At 39.0% G+C, this 17310-nt stretch overlaps 1 protein-coding gene across 1 annotated transcript; it reads right to left on the reverse strand.

Moving 5' to 3' along the window:
- Positions 1-1909: 1909 nt before the first annotated feature.
- LOC121982229 (pentatricopeptide repeat-containing protein At4g02820, mitochondrial-like) lies at positions 1910-6517 on the reverse strand. Its single transcript, XM_042535197.1, has 2 exons — positions 6144-6517; positions 1910-3347 (listed from the first exon to the last, which is right to left on the reverse strand). The coding sequence occupies exons 1-2, from the start codon at positions 6435-6437 to the stop codon at positions 2091-2093; spliced, it is 1551 nt and encodes a 516-aa protein (XP_042391131.1). The 5' UTR covers positions 6438-6517; the 3' UTR covers positions 1910-2090.
- Positions 6518-17310: the final 10793 nt, after the last annotated feature.

The following is a 17310-nucleotide window of genomic DNA, read 5'->3' on the forward strand; positions in this document are numbered from 1 at the left end:
AAATTATTGTCAAATGATATGATGGTTCAGGTTGCAGTGTCTCTTGTAATGTAAGGTAAAATTATGTATAATAGATTCTTCTTAGGAACGGTATGGATTGCCCTTTTAGTTGAGGTGACATTGTACTATAGTGTTGCTTGTATAATTTTTCATTAATAGTATAGAGAGGTAGTGAGAGCTACCTAGGGTTATGAGGAGCAATTCTCTTTAAATTAACATGGTGTTAGAGCCGCCATTGTTCTTGAATGTAGTGGTTATATGGCTCGTGTGTGTAGCTTCTTGATTTGAGATGCTCATTGATCCATGCAAGCACCAAATACTAGCTTTCAACTCTTCTCAATCGTGTGCCACCGGCAGTTCTTGATGCTTCTTGGTTCGCAACTGTCGGTTCCTGCATTACTGCAGCTAATGTGCACCCTCCACAGGTGCACATAACCCAAGTATTGATTCCCACTTCCACAACTTCTCTTTGAATCTCTTCTTAGAATATTCACGCCAATTTTTCTATTGTTATATCTAAAATTTAAGATAAATAATTTATTTTATTAAATTTAGATAATTATTTTTTACTATGCACTACATCAAATATTTTATAATTTCTATCGTCCTTAATTTTTTTATTATTTTCTTCTCGTTCTCATATTTTTTATTATTATATTTATGGAATAAGTGGAAGGAGAAAGATTGAAAAGATTGAGGGAAAGAAAAGATATTAAAAAGAAATATTATTTTATTTTTAAGATAGGGGTTTCATTTTCTAAATTGAGAGAATCACTATTCATCAAATCTAAATTTAGGTAATGGATAGGATAATTGATGTAGAGGATTTTTAATTACCCTATCTAAAATTTAGGGTAACATCTTTGGATAGGGTAGTTGATATGGATGCTTTTACATAAGGACGGAGCCGGGCATTGATGTACCCGACTGTAATCGGGGGGCCCACCGGATATCTTTTATTTTTTAAAAATTATTTATTTTATCATACCTAATTTTTAAGTCAATTTTTCTTATTAGTTTGGGTTAAATTTTGTCATCAACCCACTATTAGCTCGGTTTCTTTTTTAACTCAGGTAGAATTCAATTTCGGGCTCCGTCACTATTCTTACGGAGCTCCTAGTTATCAAAATCTACCCAAATAATTAGACTAATAATTTACCTCATTCAACTAATCTTAGCTCTATAGTGCTTACAATAGTTAATGACTATTTGAGTTAATTGATCTGTTGTATCTCTTCCTATATTCAAGGAACAAACACTTACACAATAAGATATTTGGTGGATTCATAGAGTACCATAGTTTGAAATCCAATTGAGACAAATTTTATCGTGAATTTTTAGCTCTGGAGGTCAACAGTTAGGGCAAATTGTCATGAACACTTTTAGATTTACTTGATGGACGAATAAGAGGAAAGTTTCTCACTTCTAGGATTAATCGGTAAGAATTTGGATATTAAAAAAAAAGTTTCATTTTTTTTATATATTCTTTGGATTTAGCAAATTCACAAAATATTGGATATTAGTATATGAATATATAAACTAATAAACTTAAACATTAAGCATCTCAAATCATTAATATTCATACGTAATATTGTAAATAATTAATGAGGCTTATATAAAACTTGATTCTAATTTTGTTTTTTAAAAAATTATATATACTAATTTGTTTATTATTTTTTTTATATAAAGCTTGATTATGATGTTATTACATATACCATTTTTTGTTTATTATTTTTTTATACTTTATAAATTTTAAATCATCGGCAATGATAAAATAAACTTCATTTATTGGATTATGCTTTAACTAAATTACAAAGACAATCTTGAGCTCAATAAAAGCTGTCACTTGACTCATTGAACATGCTTTTGTCTCCAATTTATTCTCTAGCATATCAGTAGCAATCAAATATTATTTTGAAGTAATCAAATATTTTAATAACATTATCATTACATTTTTTTTTTCTAGCTTTCTTGGTCTTTTGAGTAAAATAAAGTGCAATACAACAACAACAAAAATAGTTCTTCAACAAATGAATACCTTGGCCTTTTGAGTAAAACAAATCCAATGGAGCAACAGTTAAAAAAGTTCTTCAAGAAATCAATGCTGAAACTTCACCTATACAAAGCTTGCTTGTTAATCTCAGCAAATGTCGAGTGTTTTCATCCATCACCACATTGTCCTTCTCCATGCGTTCTGCAACTATCAGCGGCATCCTGCCAGCTTTCTCATAAGTGCGAAGCAATGAGTTGTAGATCTCAGTTGTCACGTATCCTGCACGGCGGAGAATAACCAAGAAATTCTCTGCATCTTCGATGTTGCCTGTCTCTTCGATCTTGGAGAAGACTGCTTTAACTAGTTTAACATTGGGTTCCCACTTCTCCAAGCTTGACAAAGCTTTCCTTAAGCAATCCAACACCTTGGCCATTCTGTTTTTGTCCAAGTTACCCCAAGCAAATAACTCCCATGTAGTGTAGCTCGGCTTAACACCCTTTTCCAGTATCTGTGAGAGAAACTTCTCAGCCCTTTCGAACATATCATTCGTGATATAATAACCAAGGAGGATGTTTGGAACCCTTGAATCTCGAGTATCAGACATCGTCTCCCACTCACTGTAGATCCTCTCAGCTTCGTCAATGTCGCCTAACTTTGTTAAGGATGAAAGCATGCACTTATACTCAGTGTCACTCATCTTCCTAAATGTTGCTTTAATTTTCCTCCACATTCTGTAAACATTGTCTTTATCCGATAGGCTTGCATGAAGACTAATAAGGGAGCAATAGGCTTCGCGGTCTTTTCTGAAGACCCGTTTCTCCATCTCCGCCAAAGCTTCTCGTGCTTTGTCATGACAAACTGCTTTAACATACATGTTAGCTAATATGCTGTATGTCACCCAGCCAGGCCCTATCTTGTCTTTACTCATCTGATGAAGAACCTTTTCTGCTCCAGTGACATCCACTTTCTTGGCAAAAGCACTTAACCATAAATTGTAGGTGATTTCATCAGGAGATGCATATTTTTTCAGATCCTTGAGTAAATTCGGTATCTTACTCATTTCACCCTTCGATATGTAGAGTGTCAACATATGGTTAAATGGAAGAGAGCATCTAAGTAAACCATGAGACGACATTTCTTCCATTAGAGATTCAGCCTTATCCAACAATTCATGCTGGACATAAGTATGAAGGAGAGCAGTGCAGGTAGATTGCCCCTTCATCCTAATAGGAAGATCTTCAAAAAACTTCTGGGCACTAGCCAGACCGCGAACCTTTGAAACTAAGTCCAAATGGACAGCATAATCGCCAGGAAGAAGCTTAATTTGTTGTTGGGTTGTCATCCACTCACATATCTGCATTAGCCAATGGAAAGTTAGGACCGTCAAGAAATCTATTTACCTTGCAAAGCATAATAAAAAACATGTATTCAACCTCTACTAATTTTGAATCAGAGAGAGTAAACAAGGGATCAGCTTTCCAACAATAAATCAAGATTTGTTCCGACATAGATAATAGATTCATGTTCATCTAGCACAACTGCACAACTGGTAGGAAAAATTCTAGCTAAGGACTAAAATGAAATGAATCAACTGCACTTATTCATTAAAAATAATCAATTGTTCACAAAAAATAGTTCAGAATTGGAAACAAAACCTATAAACAAGAAACAAGAAGATGAATTAAATGAAAAGCACATGATCAACCACTTTGCCTGCTTTCAACCTTCTTCAAGCCTCATGTTTTATAATGCATCTCCTGCAGATCCAAGTACTCTGTGATTTTCAAGTGTAATAATTGAACAAAACACCCACCATAGAGCAGTATTTGTCTACTTGTCACCAAAGGTTTATTCCTCGTATAAAAGATAGAGAGCCATCAAATATCAAAATGCATCATATTTTCCTATAACCGCAAGCCCTATATTTGGGGTTTTAGCTAAATTTCAAAATATAGCATCTATTTTTGGATTTGTTTCAAAGAGAATATATTTTGAAAAGTTACAAGCATATGCACCAAGTTGTATATTGATTCGATTCTAACATTTATTTTAGAAAATTTCTCTATTATATTTTATAAAATGTATTTTATAAGTTTAAATTATATGTGCCAAATTAAATTATCTTTTTAATTTATATTACATAATAGTATGTTAAATATAGTGAACAATTCCAAAAAAATTAATTAAAACATGAATAGTTCTTGAGACAATCAGATTTATAATGTGATTTAAGTTTACAAATGTAAACTAATTCTAGAAATTATTTTATCAAAAAAAATATTTTAATAAAGATATCTTATTTTTCTTATAATTTGTTTACATTCCAATGAAAATTTACTTTATTACTTAAACTTAGCTTTTAATCATATAAAGGAAAAATATTTTTTTATTATTTGGCTAATCGACATATTTACAATATAAATATTACAACAACAACCAAGCCTTTTCCCACTAGGTGGGGTCGGCTGTATGAATCCTTTTACGCCATTGAGCTCTATCTCCTATTATATCATCATCTATATTTAAATAAATTTTATCTTGTTTTATTATTGTTAACCAAGTCTTTTTTGGTCTTCCTCTTCCTCGTTTTATATGCATGTTTATCATAGTTTCACATCGCCTAACTGGAGCATTTATTGGTCGTCTAAGTACATGTCCATACCATCTTAAACGTGTCTCTCTGATTTTTTCCTCAATAGATGCAACTCCTACTTTCTCTCTAATGCTCTCATTTCTTATTTTGTCCATCCTCGTATGTCCACACATCCACCTTAACATCCTCATCTCTGCAACTCTCATCTTCTGCTCATGTGCTCGAGTCATAGCCCAACATTCAGCTCCATATAACATAGCAGGTCTAATTGCGGTTTTATAGAACTTACCTTTACAATATAAATATTAATGTAAAAAAAAACAAATTACAATAAGAAATGAAATTAATCAATGATTTTTGAAACGATAGATATTTAAACTATTTGTTCATTCTCAACTAACAACTAAAATAGATGAATTTTCTATAAGAAGCAAGTAGATGCTGTAACTAAAATTCTGCAAATTCTGTGTTAGCATTTTCTGTTTAGTAGATGCTATAACTAAAAGAACTTTAACATAATTTTATTATTTGAAATAAAATTAAAAATCGGTGTACCTGACTGAAAGAGAAACAACATTACTACGCTCTGCACATAATTGAAATTTCTTAAAGTATATGCTATGTTGGATACAAAACCAAAAGCATGTACTATATTTTGAAATTTACCCAAGTTTTCTGAGGCACGTAAAGCAGGCTTGCTGAATATACAGTTATACATGGAAAATGGTTATCAGATACATCTTGTGTTTTAATCTAAGTGTAGCAAGAATAGTCATCTAGAGGCCGAAGAAACAGAAAATGGGAGAATATGACAATTAACAGAGTTATAAATAGTGGACAACATTTAATCCTGAGTTAGCAGCACTTGTGTCTGATGCATTGTTTTTCCTGTATCCTACATCCTAGATGCTACACTATAGGCTGATGAACCTGCGTGCCTGTGCTAGTCAAGTTGAAAATATAATTATTCTGCGCAGCAGATATACGTCAAGACTAGAGTCTTTCCACTCTAAATTCAAATTGCTTAGTATCAAGCCCAGGTGTCTTTGATGACCAAGTAGGAGAAGGTGGTATATGCGTCCACCCCCATTGTGCAAAAGGTCATTGCAAAATGAGGTCTTCAGTAGACTCTCTTCCATCTACACATAAGACGCAAGTTCCATCATTTGGGATTCCATGCTGCTGAAGAAGAAAGCTTGCCTTCTTGCGCAGTATAATCCAGCTGAGAAGTTTAGCTTTTGGCAAATTGTAGTGAAAGAATTTGTAGACGATGGAAAGAGAAAAAAAAAACATCCTTTGTTCCATCTCCAAGTGACCGGGTCAGTGAAAAATGCAGTTTGCCATTAATCTTGTAGTTCATTTAACATGCCCAATTTGTAGAGGTAGATAACAGTAAGTTCGACCATACTGAGCCGCTGGGCTTTCGACCTATTCATCATATAAGATTATGATGGGATAACAGAAAAACTGACTCCCAAGAAAATATTACGGCGATCAAGCAACGGGAATCAGCAGGAAAGGGAAAAGAAGGAAGATTAGAAGTAGAACGGGGCGTACTTCGAGGGCGTGCTTGTAGCGCTTGTATTTGCGTAGTTCGCGGACGACGCGGTTGAGCTGGTACTTTTGAATGGTCTTGCCCTCCTCCGCCCACTTGCGAAGGACCACCACGGCGCTACGCTTGGGGTAAATGAGGCTGAGCAGTCTCCTCCCGAGGGTGTCGCTCCCGGCGCCGCGTCTGACTTTGGTTGTCGGAGCCACGGGAGGGACAAGGTCGTCGGGCAGAAGCGAAGAGGAGAGAGCGCGAGTGGCAGCGGAGACCAAAGGGAAGCGGAGTCGGCGGGCCGCAAGCATGTCGCCGCCGGCGCCGCGCGTTTCTTCTCGTTTCCGAACAAATGGCCGCCCTGGCTCATTTGAGGGCGGCACATCAGGGATCAGGGATATGCACGAACGTTAGCGCTGATGTAGACCGTCGATGGTCCAGTTTTATATCTATATAATATGGTTTTTTTTTTTAACTTTATACCCTGATATCAATTTCTCAATTCCCAATTAGATTATAATATTCTGTTAAAATAAAATTAAAAAATAAAATTAAAAATAAAATAAATTTAGATATATATGAGTTTAGATTTTTTTAATTAAATTATAGTTTTCAGTAAATAAAAATTTAGATCTTTACGGATATAATAATATTGATCCGGTGGTAAGAGCCCGGGACCCCCTAACGAGGGGTCAACGCCACGTGGAGGTCAAAGGGTCAGGTGGTCCGTCGAAGAAGGGTGAGCCGACCGGACGCATGAAAAAAGGGCAGGCCGATCGGCCTGCCCGTAAACGTCTGATAGTGAAAGACGCCCTGACAGGGGTCGGGGTTCCGACGTTCAATGAAATAGTAAATAATGACCGAACGGAAGACCTAAGAGAAGCAGGACATAATGGGCGTGTCGGCCGGCTGGCGCAGGGAATTAAGACCGTACGGACGACGCTCTTCGCGCCGGCCGGATGGACGTCCCGGCGGGGCGGTGGGTGAAGGTTAGGAACATCTTCTGACAGCCGTCAAGTCCTATGTCTAGGCCATATTCTAAGTATGACAGGTGTTCTGTTGTCCCATCGAAGACGTGATTGGACTGTAGCAGTATGGTGTCAGGTAAGCTCTCTGACAGGTACATACCGAGGTATGGGCTGCGGACACGTATGTGCCTCGGTGGACGTGCATTAGTTCTTTCACCGCTCTATATAAAGAGCCTCTTACTTCGCCGGAGGTACGCATTCTACAAGTTTCGGAGCCACTTTTTCCACCACTCGCTTACCTGACTTGAGCGTCGGAGGGTCGCCGCCTGGAACCCCTTCCCGGGCCGACTTCTGTGCAGGTTCGCCGGAGATTCGTGTGACCAGACGGAGGCCTACACCCTCGACTAGGAGTGCGCCACGTGCCCAGCGTCCTTTGGTTCGGCGATTCGGACAGGATCAAATTGGCGCCGTCTGTGGGAACGCTCCTGCATCCGAACGGAAACAATGGACGAGGCTGGACGACAACACACGATGACGCTTTCGACGGAGGAACTCGACGCTCTGATCGAGATAAGGGCCGCCAAGCTTGTGGAGGAGAAACAGAAAGCCACGGCCGAGCGGCCGGAGAAGCAAGCAACGTCAGCGTCTGGCGGTCGAGCGGGAACACCACCGGCTACCGTTCTATTCCGTCGGGCCCTATTCCGCACTCGGATAACAGAAAAGGCAAAACCCTCCGAGCGGACGCTTCCCCCGAGCGGAAGCACCGACTGCCACAGTTCCATTTCCCTCAAAAGCAGATACTTCATCTCCCGAATTCGACTTATAGCAAGCCCCTCCTTCTGGAACCTCAAGAGCGGGAGTTTGATGTCAGGTGATGAATCGACCGCATACGAGGAAGTTGGGTGGACGAGCCGCCGAGCTGATGAAGATGGATTGGCACTTGGATCCACCATGAAGCGCAAATTATCTCCAGCCTGTCCGGGGCAGGGCGAGAGGTGCACCAATAGAATATGTGTTGTATATTCTCCGTTTGGTTGTATATTTGAATTGCAGAAGGCAAAATGTTATAATGTGCGCAATTGGAATTATCGGTCGAGCGGCCTATCTTCATGGTGTATAAGATCCGAGCCAAGCGCTCTTGGCTCGATGAAGAAGGCCTCGAGCCGTTCGGCTGGAGGTATAGTATCCGAGCCAGGCGCTCGATGACGAAGGCTCGTGGAGCAATGGGAGCAGAAGGCTCAAGTAAAAGGATAAAGTAGCAGGCCGCCTCCACCTCTGGTAGGCCGAGCGGCCATGGAGGACCGACCGGGAAGTTTCGCCATCCTCCTGGCCTTGATAAATTTCGACGAGTACATTGTATCCACCTCACTCCACGGGTATTCGGGAGTTGAGAAATTGAGTCAAATCTTATGTTGATCGGCAGGTTAGTCTTTCAGATATAGTTTCTTTCGGGCATAGGAATCATCGTAATTTTCCGAACGAAGGCCCCGAGCCATTCGGCCGGAGGTATAATAACCGAGCCAAGTGCTCGACGAACGAAGGCCCCGAGCCATTCGGCCGGAGGTATAGTATCCGAGCCAAGCACTCGACGATGAAGGCCCCGAGCCATTCGGCCGGAGGTATAGTATCCGAGCTAAACGCTCGACGATGAAGGCCCCTAGCCATTCGGCCGGAGGTATAGTATCCGAGCCAAACGCTCGATGCCGAAGGCCCCGAGTCGTTCGGCCGGAGGTATAATATTCGAGTCAAACGCTTGACGAGGAAGACCCCGCGCCGTTCGGCCAGGAGTACAGTATCTGAGCCCAGAGCTCGACAAAGAAGACCCCGAGCCGTTCGGCCGGGATGTTATCCGAGCCAAGCGCTCGACGAAGAAGACCCCGAGCCGTTCGGCCGAGAGTATGTCATCCGAGCCAAGCGCTCGACGAAGAAGACCCCGAGCCGTTCGGCCGGGAGTACGTTATCCGAGCTGGGTGAAAGGTGCGCTAAATGTAAATTTATATACATTTCGGTCGCCTATGTCCTTGTAATGCAGGAAGCAAAATTATAAAGATGGCAAATATCTTCGCCGACCGGCTGTGTTAAAAGTAGCCTTAAAGGTCGTCGAGCTCCGACGTTAAATATCGAGAGACGAGCCGGCGTCTATAAACGTCCGAGCGGAAGACCGTCGAGCTCCGACGTTAAATATCGAGAGACGAGCCGGCGTCTATAAACATCCGAGCGGAAGACCGTCGAGCCCCGACGTTAAATATCGAGAGACGAGCCGGCGTCTATAAACGTCCGAGCGGAAGACCGTCGAGCCCCGACGTTAAATATCGAGAGACGAGCCGGCGTCTATAAACGTCCGAGCGGAAGACCGTCGAGCTCCGACGTTAAATATCGAGAGACGAGCCGGCGTCTATAAACATCCGAGCGGAAGACCGTCACGCTCCGACGTTAAATATCGAGAGACGAGCTGGCGTCTATAAACATCCGAGCGGAAGACCGTCGAGCTCCGACGTTAAATATCGAGAGACGAGCCGGCGTCTATAAACGTCCGAGCGGAAGACCGTCGAGCTCCGACGTTAAATATCGAGAGACGAGCCGGCGTCTATAAACATCCGAGCGGAAGACTGTCGAGCTCCGACGTTAAATATCGAGAGACGAGCCGGCGTCTATAAACATCTGAGCAAAAGTTGGTCAGTAGAAGTTAAAAGATATTAGCGTGTAAACGCCGAGCGGCTGCTCAGTCGCATGATAAAAGACATTAAAAACAATCGACTTGTCTGGTAGAGCGTGGTGCCGAGCGGAAGAGTTTTAAAGAACACTTCAGTCGTGACGAGAGAAACTGGTTGAAGGAAAAAGATTATCTACAAAAAAAAGTTGGGCCGAACGGCTGGAATACAGAAAAAACGCTTATCACGCGTCAAAGTCAAAAAGAGTGTCGGGGATGGCGCCCATCACGGTCGCGAGGTCCTCGGGGGGGATGGCCAGCTCGGCGGGCAGGTGGCCCTTGGTCTTCAGGTAATCCACCGCCGCCTTGATCACTTCTTCGAAAGTGAGGGATATCTTGTCGGTAAACTTCTCTCCGAAATCTTCCGAGCGGAGATACGCCTTCCTCACTTCGTCAAAACGGGCCGACTCCCCCTCTTGATATTCTTTGAGCGCGGCGTGGGCAGCGTCGCTGGCGGCTTGGAGATCCTTCAAGTCTCCATCAAATCTTTGGAGCCAGCAGAGCATCCAGATCCTTGATGCGTTGCTCCAGCCCTCGGATCTCCACCTTCATCCGGTCCATATCATCGATGTCCTAGAGCTTCCGGGTGGTCGCCGTCTTGATCTCCTTATCTCGTTGCTTGATCATCGCCTCAAGCCGAACGACCTTGCTCGCCAGATCGGAAGCCCTTTTCCATTCGGCTTCCAGTGACTTTTTGGCCTTCTCCAGAGCGGCCGTCGATTGTTGGTTGTCCCCGGCGGCTTTAAGTTTTCTCAGTTCGTCCTCCAGCTCGGCCAACCGATTGCTAATGGCAATCTGCTCCACCCAGTTCTACGAGCAAAGGTGAATAGGTTAAAAACTTAATTCAACTACACGAATAAAGAAGAAGAGCATACCCCGGGTGGCCTGTTGGAGGTTGCTGTCGCCGAGCTGCCCAGGAGTCATCGCTTTTATGCGACGCCGAGCGTCCTCCCAAGCTTTTGCAAGGGGGCCCGTCAAGGTGATCTGCTGTTCGGGGACCACTGACCGATCAGCAGCAACCATGTATTTCTCTGAGGGGAGGCGCAGAACGGTCTTAATTAAATTCGAGCCGCTCGGCTCGTTCTGAGAGGCATCGGCCTTACCGGTGGACGAGGAGTGAAGCTCGCCCAAACGCCTGATACGGCGCAGAGTTCTAGAAGGGCTGGATGGCGGCACCTCAGAGCTGGCCCTCGGAGAGCCATGTGGGGTCGGAGTACTCTCTGTAGGACCGTTAGATTCGATAGAGGGGGGGTGAATATCGATTCGAAAATACAGAGTATAAGCACAGCGGAAAAAGTAAAATAGACACAATGGTTTTACTTCGTTCGGAGCCTGTGACGACTCCTACTCGAAGGCCCGTACTCCTTGAGTACTTTAGTTGGGCAATTCACTAGCAATTCGGATAATTACAATTTAAGTACAAAAAGATTCTAATGAAAACTGAAAACAAATACCGACAAAAGGGAAAAGAACGGAGCGTAGTGTCGGAGCTTTGTTGGCGTCGCACTGAACGTTGAGCAGCAAGACCAGCAGTAGAAGAGTTCTCAGTTTGATTGATTCTGAAGCTCCTGTCTGGGGCTTCTTTTATATGCTGTTCCAGGCGCCTGGATCCCTTCCGGGCGCCTGGAATGTGACGTAGCTGCACAAACCATGATGCTCCACGTGGCGACGACTCGGCTGGATAGAATTCGCCTTCCGGGCGCCCGGATCCCTTCCGGGCGCCCGGACCTCCGGGCGCCCGGACCACCTTGTTCCAGAAAACTCCCTTTTCCTGCAAAACAAAGTTAGTCCGAGGCAAATGTATATAAGGTTCAACAGATAATTAAAAAGAGTATGACTTAGATTCCGTCTTTCCGAGACCGGAATCTAGTCACGATCTCGACTTAGATATCCGAAATGGATCTAAGCCGGATCGACGCCTAATGTTCCCTTCCCGGGAACGCGTCCTCACAGTCACTCCCTTCCAGTGACTTACCTTGCTTACCTGCCAGACGTCCGGTCAGCCGTCCGTCTCGACTTCGCCAGCGTCCGGCCCGTCGACCGCTTGGACTTCTCGCCACTATCCGGTCAGCCCGTCGACCTAGTCGGACTTCTCCTGCACACTTGACTGGACTTCTCGCCAGCTATCCGGTCAGCCCGTCGACCTAGCTGGACTTCGTGCCAGACATCCGGTCAGCCCGTCGACCTGTCTAGACTTTTCCTGCACACTTGATCAAAGTGTCAGACGACAACACAACTAACTTAACCTATTTGTCATTCATCAAAACCTGGGTTAGACCGTTAGTGCTACCCGCACCAACAATCTCCCCCTTTTTGATGGAATGACAACCTGGTTAAGTTAGTGAAAACATATGCAAGAAACAACATGCATTTATGTGGTTTTAAAGTTTATTAGTTTGTATTTTCAAATTGGTTTAGCTAACTTAACCACCTAACCCTCCTCCCCCTTTGGCATTCATCAAAAAATGAACAAAGATAAACAATCATAGTGAAGAGTTACTGTAACAGGTAATCAAATTTTGAAAGATATCTAGGTTTGGTTCAAAATTTGAAAGATAAAAGTGTAATTTTTAACACCAAGTTAAAAAAATAGTCAAGTTGACTTGGGGGAGACAAGTAGTTTTGAAAAGTATAAATTTAAAGTTAATCAAGTTTAACTCTCAAGCGTGTGGAAATTTTCAAAATAGGTTTTTCAAATTTTTATCTACTTTTCAAAAAGGTAAGTTTTTCAACTTTGATTTTTCAAACCAAAAAAAAGATTAAGTAATTTTTCAAGAAAAATTTTTTTTGTCAAAAACTAATTTTTAAGGCTAATTTGATAAGAACTAAATTTTGAAATAGTTAACTTTTCAAATCAGGTTTGAAAATCAGGTGGGATTAAACTTTCACATTTTTCAAATATTTAGTTAAATTTAACTTTTTGTAAATCAATGTTCAAACATATGTTAGGTTTTTAAAAAGCATTTTTCAAACACACAAAATTTGAGTTAATTCTCCCCCTGAACTTGATACTTAACTCTAACCAGCTGTCTAACCAATTAGGTACTAACTAACTATCAGAAGATAGTAGCTTTCACTTGGTTAGTCAGATTAAGTTAATTATAACCAGTCAGTGTTTGACTTAATCTGATTAATATCTGAATTGTATTTAACATCCAGATGCCGATGCACTGGAATAAGCATCTTAAGTCTAGACAGTTGGCCTATGCATCTCACCCCTTTCTATGTTTATCAAACACACGCAAGGTAAACCTAAGGTGTTGGTGAGATGCTCAAGAACTAGACCTATGGGTACATGCTTTCTAAGGATTCAAAACTAGTCTAAGGCCAAAACTGTTTTTGAAAGTCTAAAAATGGAAAGTTTGAAAACAACCAAGTTTAGCCTATAAGTTGGTAAAATCATTTTTGAAAGTATTTTTGAAAGATCCTAGTCTATTAAGCACATCCCTAATTTTCGTCGTAAGTTGCTAAATTCACTTTCAGGGAGAGGTTTTGTAAAAATGTCAGCTAAATTTGATTTGGACTCAATATATTTGAGTTCAATATCGCCTTTAGTAACATGATCCCTGATGAAGTGGTGTCTAATTTCAATATGTTTGGTTCTTGAATGGTGCACAGGATTCTTGGTTAAGTTAATTGAACTTATATTGTCAATTAATACTTTTACATTTGTGATATTTAAGTTGAAATCTTTTAGAGTATGCATCATCCATAATATTTGTGCAACACATTCGCCTATAGCTATGTATTCTGACTCAGTTGTAGACAGAGCAACACAATGTTGCTTTCTACTAAACCAGCTAACAAGTGATGCACCTAATAATTGGCATCCACCACTTGTGCTTTTGCGGTCTAATTTGCATCCAGCATAATCTGAGTCAGAATACCCTATTAGTTCAAAATTATTTGTCCTAGGATACCAGATTCCTACATTTGTTGTTCCTTTAAGATATCTAAAAATTCTTTTAACCTGTGTCAAATGGGATTCCTTAGCACAAGTTTGGTATCTAGCACACATACTAACTGCAAATAAAATATCAGGTCGGCTTGCAGTTAAGTACAGTAGGCTACCTATTGCACTTCTATAATATTTTAAATCAATTGATTTTCCATTTGGGTCACTATCTAAGATTGTGTTTACAGCCATCGGTGTTTTTATTTCTTTTGTATTTTCCATTCCAAAATTTTTAAGTAATTCTTTGGTGTATTTATGTTGAGAAATATAGTTTCCTTCATTTGTTTGCTTGATTTGTAATCCTAAGAAATAGGTTAGTTTTCCCACTAAGCTCATTTCAAATTCTTTTTCCATTAGATTAATAAATTCTTCTAAAAATTCTGAATTTGTTGAGCCAAATATTATGTCATCCACGTATATTTGTGCAATAAAAATGTTTGTATTTAATGATTTAACAAACAAGGTTGGGTCAATTTGACCTTGTTTGAATCCTTTAGATGTTAGGTAAGATGTTAGCCTCTCATACCACGCCCTGGGTGCTTGTTTAAGTCCATATAGGGCTTTCTTTAATTTAAAAACATAATCAGGATGTTCTAAGCTTTCAAAACCAGGAGGCTGACCTACATAAACTTCTTCTTTGATTAGTCCATTAAGAAAGGCAGACTTAACATCCATTTGGTATAGTTTAAATCCCTTATGGGCTGCATAACTTAGTAACATTCTAATGGATTCTAATCTGGCTACTGGGGCATATGTTTCATCATAGTCAAGTCCTTCAACTTGACTAAATCCTTTGGCAACCAGCCTAGCCTTATTTCTAGTAATTTCCCCAGTTTCACTTAGTTTGTTTCTGAATACCCATTTTGTTTCTATTATTTTCTTATTCTTAGGTGGTGGGACTAGGTCCTAGACCTCATTACGCTCAAATTGGGCTAGTTCTTCTTGCATAGCTATAATCCAATCTGGGTCTAGTAGGGATTCATCCACAGTTTTAGGTTCAATTTTTGAAATTAATGAAATTTGACTTAGGTTTCTAAAAGATGATCTGGTTTGAACTCTTAAGTCTGGGTCACCAATTATTTGATCAGTTGGATGATTTGGGTTTACCCTTATTGTTTTAGGAGGTTGATTCTCTTGATGTTGTTCCTCTTCTTCATGACTTAGAGTTTGGTTGATTTCTGGAACAAACTCCGGTGGTTGTGTAGGTTCTATGTCTTGTTTAGTTTCTTTAAATTTTACATTAGTAGTTTCTTCAATTTTTAAGGTAACCTTATTATAAATTCTGTAGCCTCTACTATTTAGGGAATATCCTACAAAAATTCCATTTTCAATTTTAGAGGTGAATTTTCCTAAGTGTTCTCTTGTATTTAAGATAAAAACTGGGCACCCAAATACCTTAAAGTATTTTATGTTTGGTTGTTTATTATAAAATATTTTATGAGTTTTATTTATTGTTGTTCGGTTCTGTACATAGCAGTCTGTACTAACGCTTCTCCCAAAAGTATTTAGGTAGGTTATACTCATTTAACATTGTTCTAGAAGCTTCAAGTAAGGTTCTATTTTTTCTTTCTACAATTCTATTTTGTTGGGGGGTTTTAGGGCATGAGAACTCATGATGGTAACCGTTTTCTAGACAAAAACTGTTAAAGTTGTGATTTTTAAATTCTCCCCCATTGTCACTCCTAATTCTTTTAATTTTAATATCTTTTTAGTTTTCAATCTGTTTGCAAAAATTTGTAAGAATTTCAAAAGTTTCATCTTTATGTTTTAAGAATTTTACCCAAGTAAACCTGGAGTAATCGTCTATAATTACTAAACAATATAAGTTTCCATTAATGGATTTGACTCCATGGGAGTCAAAAAGATCTAAATGTAGAAGTTCTAAGATTGAGTTAGTTTGTGGTTGATTTGTTTGTTTGTTGGTTGATTTAGTTTGTTTTCCTTGTTGACAAGCATTACATATAGTTGAATCTAAGTTAGGTAACTTCGGTAAGCCTTTTACAAGTCCATTTAGTTTACTTATATTTCTAAAGTTGGTGTGAAACATTCGCCTATGCCATAACCAAGTTTCTTCTTTTTGTGTTAAATAGCACTTAATGGAAGAAATGGTTAAGTTGATGACATAGATGTTGTCTTTTCTAAAACCTTTTAGGCTTATGGTAGGATTATCTAGATGTTTGATTGAGCATTCTGTAGATAGAAACTTGACCTTATACCTAGTATCACACAATTGACTTATACTTAGAAGATTATATTTAAAGTTTTCAACAAGTAAGACATTTGTAATTATAAAGTCTAATTTTAATTCAATATTACCTATACCAATTACCTTGAGTTTACCGTTGTTTCCAAAGGCAACTGTTCCTAGGCTTTTGTAAGTGAGTTGAGTGAACTTGGTGTGATCTCCAGTCATATGTTTGGAGCAACCACTGTCCAAAATCCACTTGGTTTCCTACAGTAAGTAGGATTTTGAAGTTAGTCTTTTGAGCATGCATTAATTTAAGTTTAAAATTAAGATTTTGAAATTAAGTTTTAAGTTAAAATTAAAAATTTTGAAATTAAGTTTAAAAAAATTTTCAAATTAATTTTTTAGGTTAAAATTAAAAATTTTGAAATTAATTTTTAAGTTTAAAATTAAGATTTTTAAATTAATTTTTAAGTTAAAATTAAAAATTTTGAAATAAATTTTTAAGTTTCAAATTAAAATTTTGAAATTAATTTTTTTAGTTAAAATTAAAAATTTTGAAATTAATTTTTAAGTTAAAATTAAAAATTTTGAAATTAATTTTTAAGTTAAAATTAAAATTTTGAAATTAATTTTTAAGTTAAAATTAAAAATTTTGAAATTAATTTTTAAGTTTAAAATTAAAAATTTTGAAATTAATTTTTAAGTTAAAATTAAAAATTTTGAAATTAATTTTTAAGTTAAAATTAAAAATTTGAAATTAATTTTTAAGTTTAACATTAAAATTTTGAAATTAATTTAAAATTAAAATTTTCAAATTAATTTTTAAGTTAAAATTAAAAATTTTGAAATTAAGTTTTAAAAAAATTTTGAAATTAAAATTTAAGCCTTATTCATCTCACCCGATCTATATTATGAATCAGAGAATCTTATGATTTTGTGAGATGAAATTGGTTTGATTACAGACTTTTGGTTTAACTTGTGTTAGATTCAAACTTAGCTTTGGTTTCCACAAATAGGCATTCTTCGGATAAACTTCTAAGCTTGGTGAGTCACAAGGACATCATTAGAAGTAACCAACCTTTCGAGGTTTTCCGAATAGTCCTATCCACGGAACTTAGTACTAAATCTTGATCTAACTGGTTAGGATTCGTTTAAGGGTAGCTTCGGTCAGTTCCACTTGGCCAAATGCACCAGATCGAAGCCATATCTTTCTAGACATGCGATGCCCAAGCTTCCCTAACGTACTATCATCCAAAAATTTCACCAGTACCATGATTCAAGTTAAACTTGGTCTCTTTTTAACTAATCCTAATTACCCTGCCGGGTTAGTTAGTTTTGGAGGTGCTAGCTATTCTGGAGCCTC

Source organism: Zingiber officinale, chromosome 5A, assembly GCF_018446385.1.
Source record: "Zingiber officinale cultivar Zhangliang chromosome 5A, Zo_v1.1, whole genome shotgun sequence".
NCBI classification, from domain to species: Eukaryota; Viridiplantae; Streptophyta; class Magnoliopsida; order Zingiberales; family Zingiberaceae; genus Zingiber; species Zingiber officinale.

Coding starts and splice junctions, on each gene's coding strand:
- LOC121982229 (XM_042535197.1), bottom strand. CDS start 6,437: ATGCTTGCGGCCCGCCGACTCCGCTTCCCTTTGGTCTCCGCTGCCACT. Junction 3,348..6,143: donor GCTACAAGCACGCCCTCGAA/GTACGCCCCGTT, acceptor TGGCTAATGCAG/ATATGTGAGTGGATGACAAC.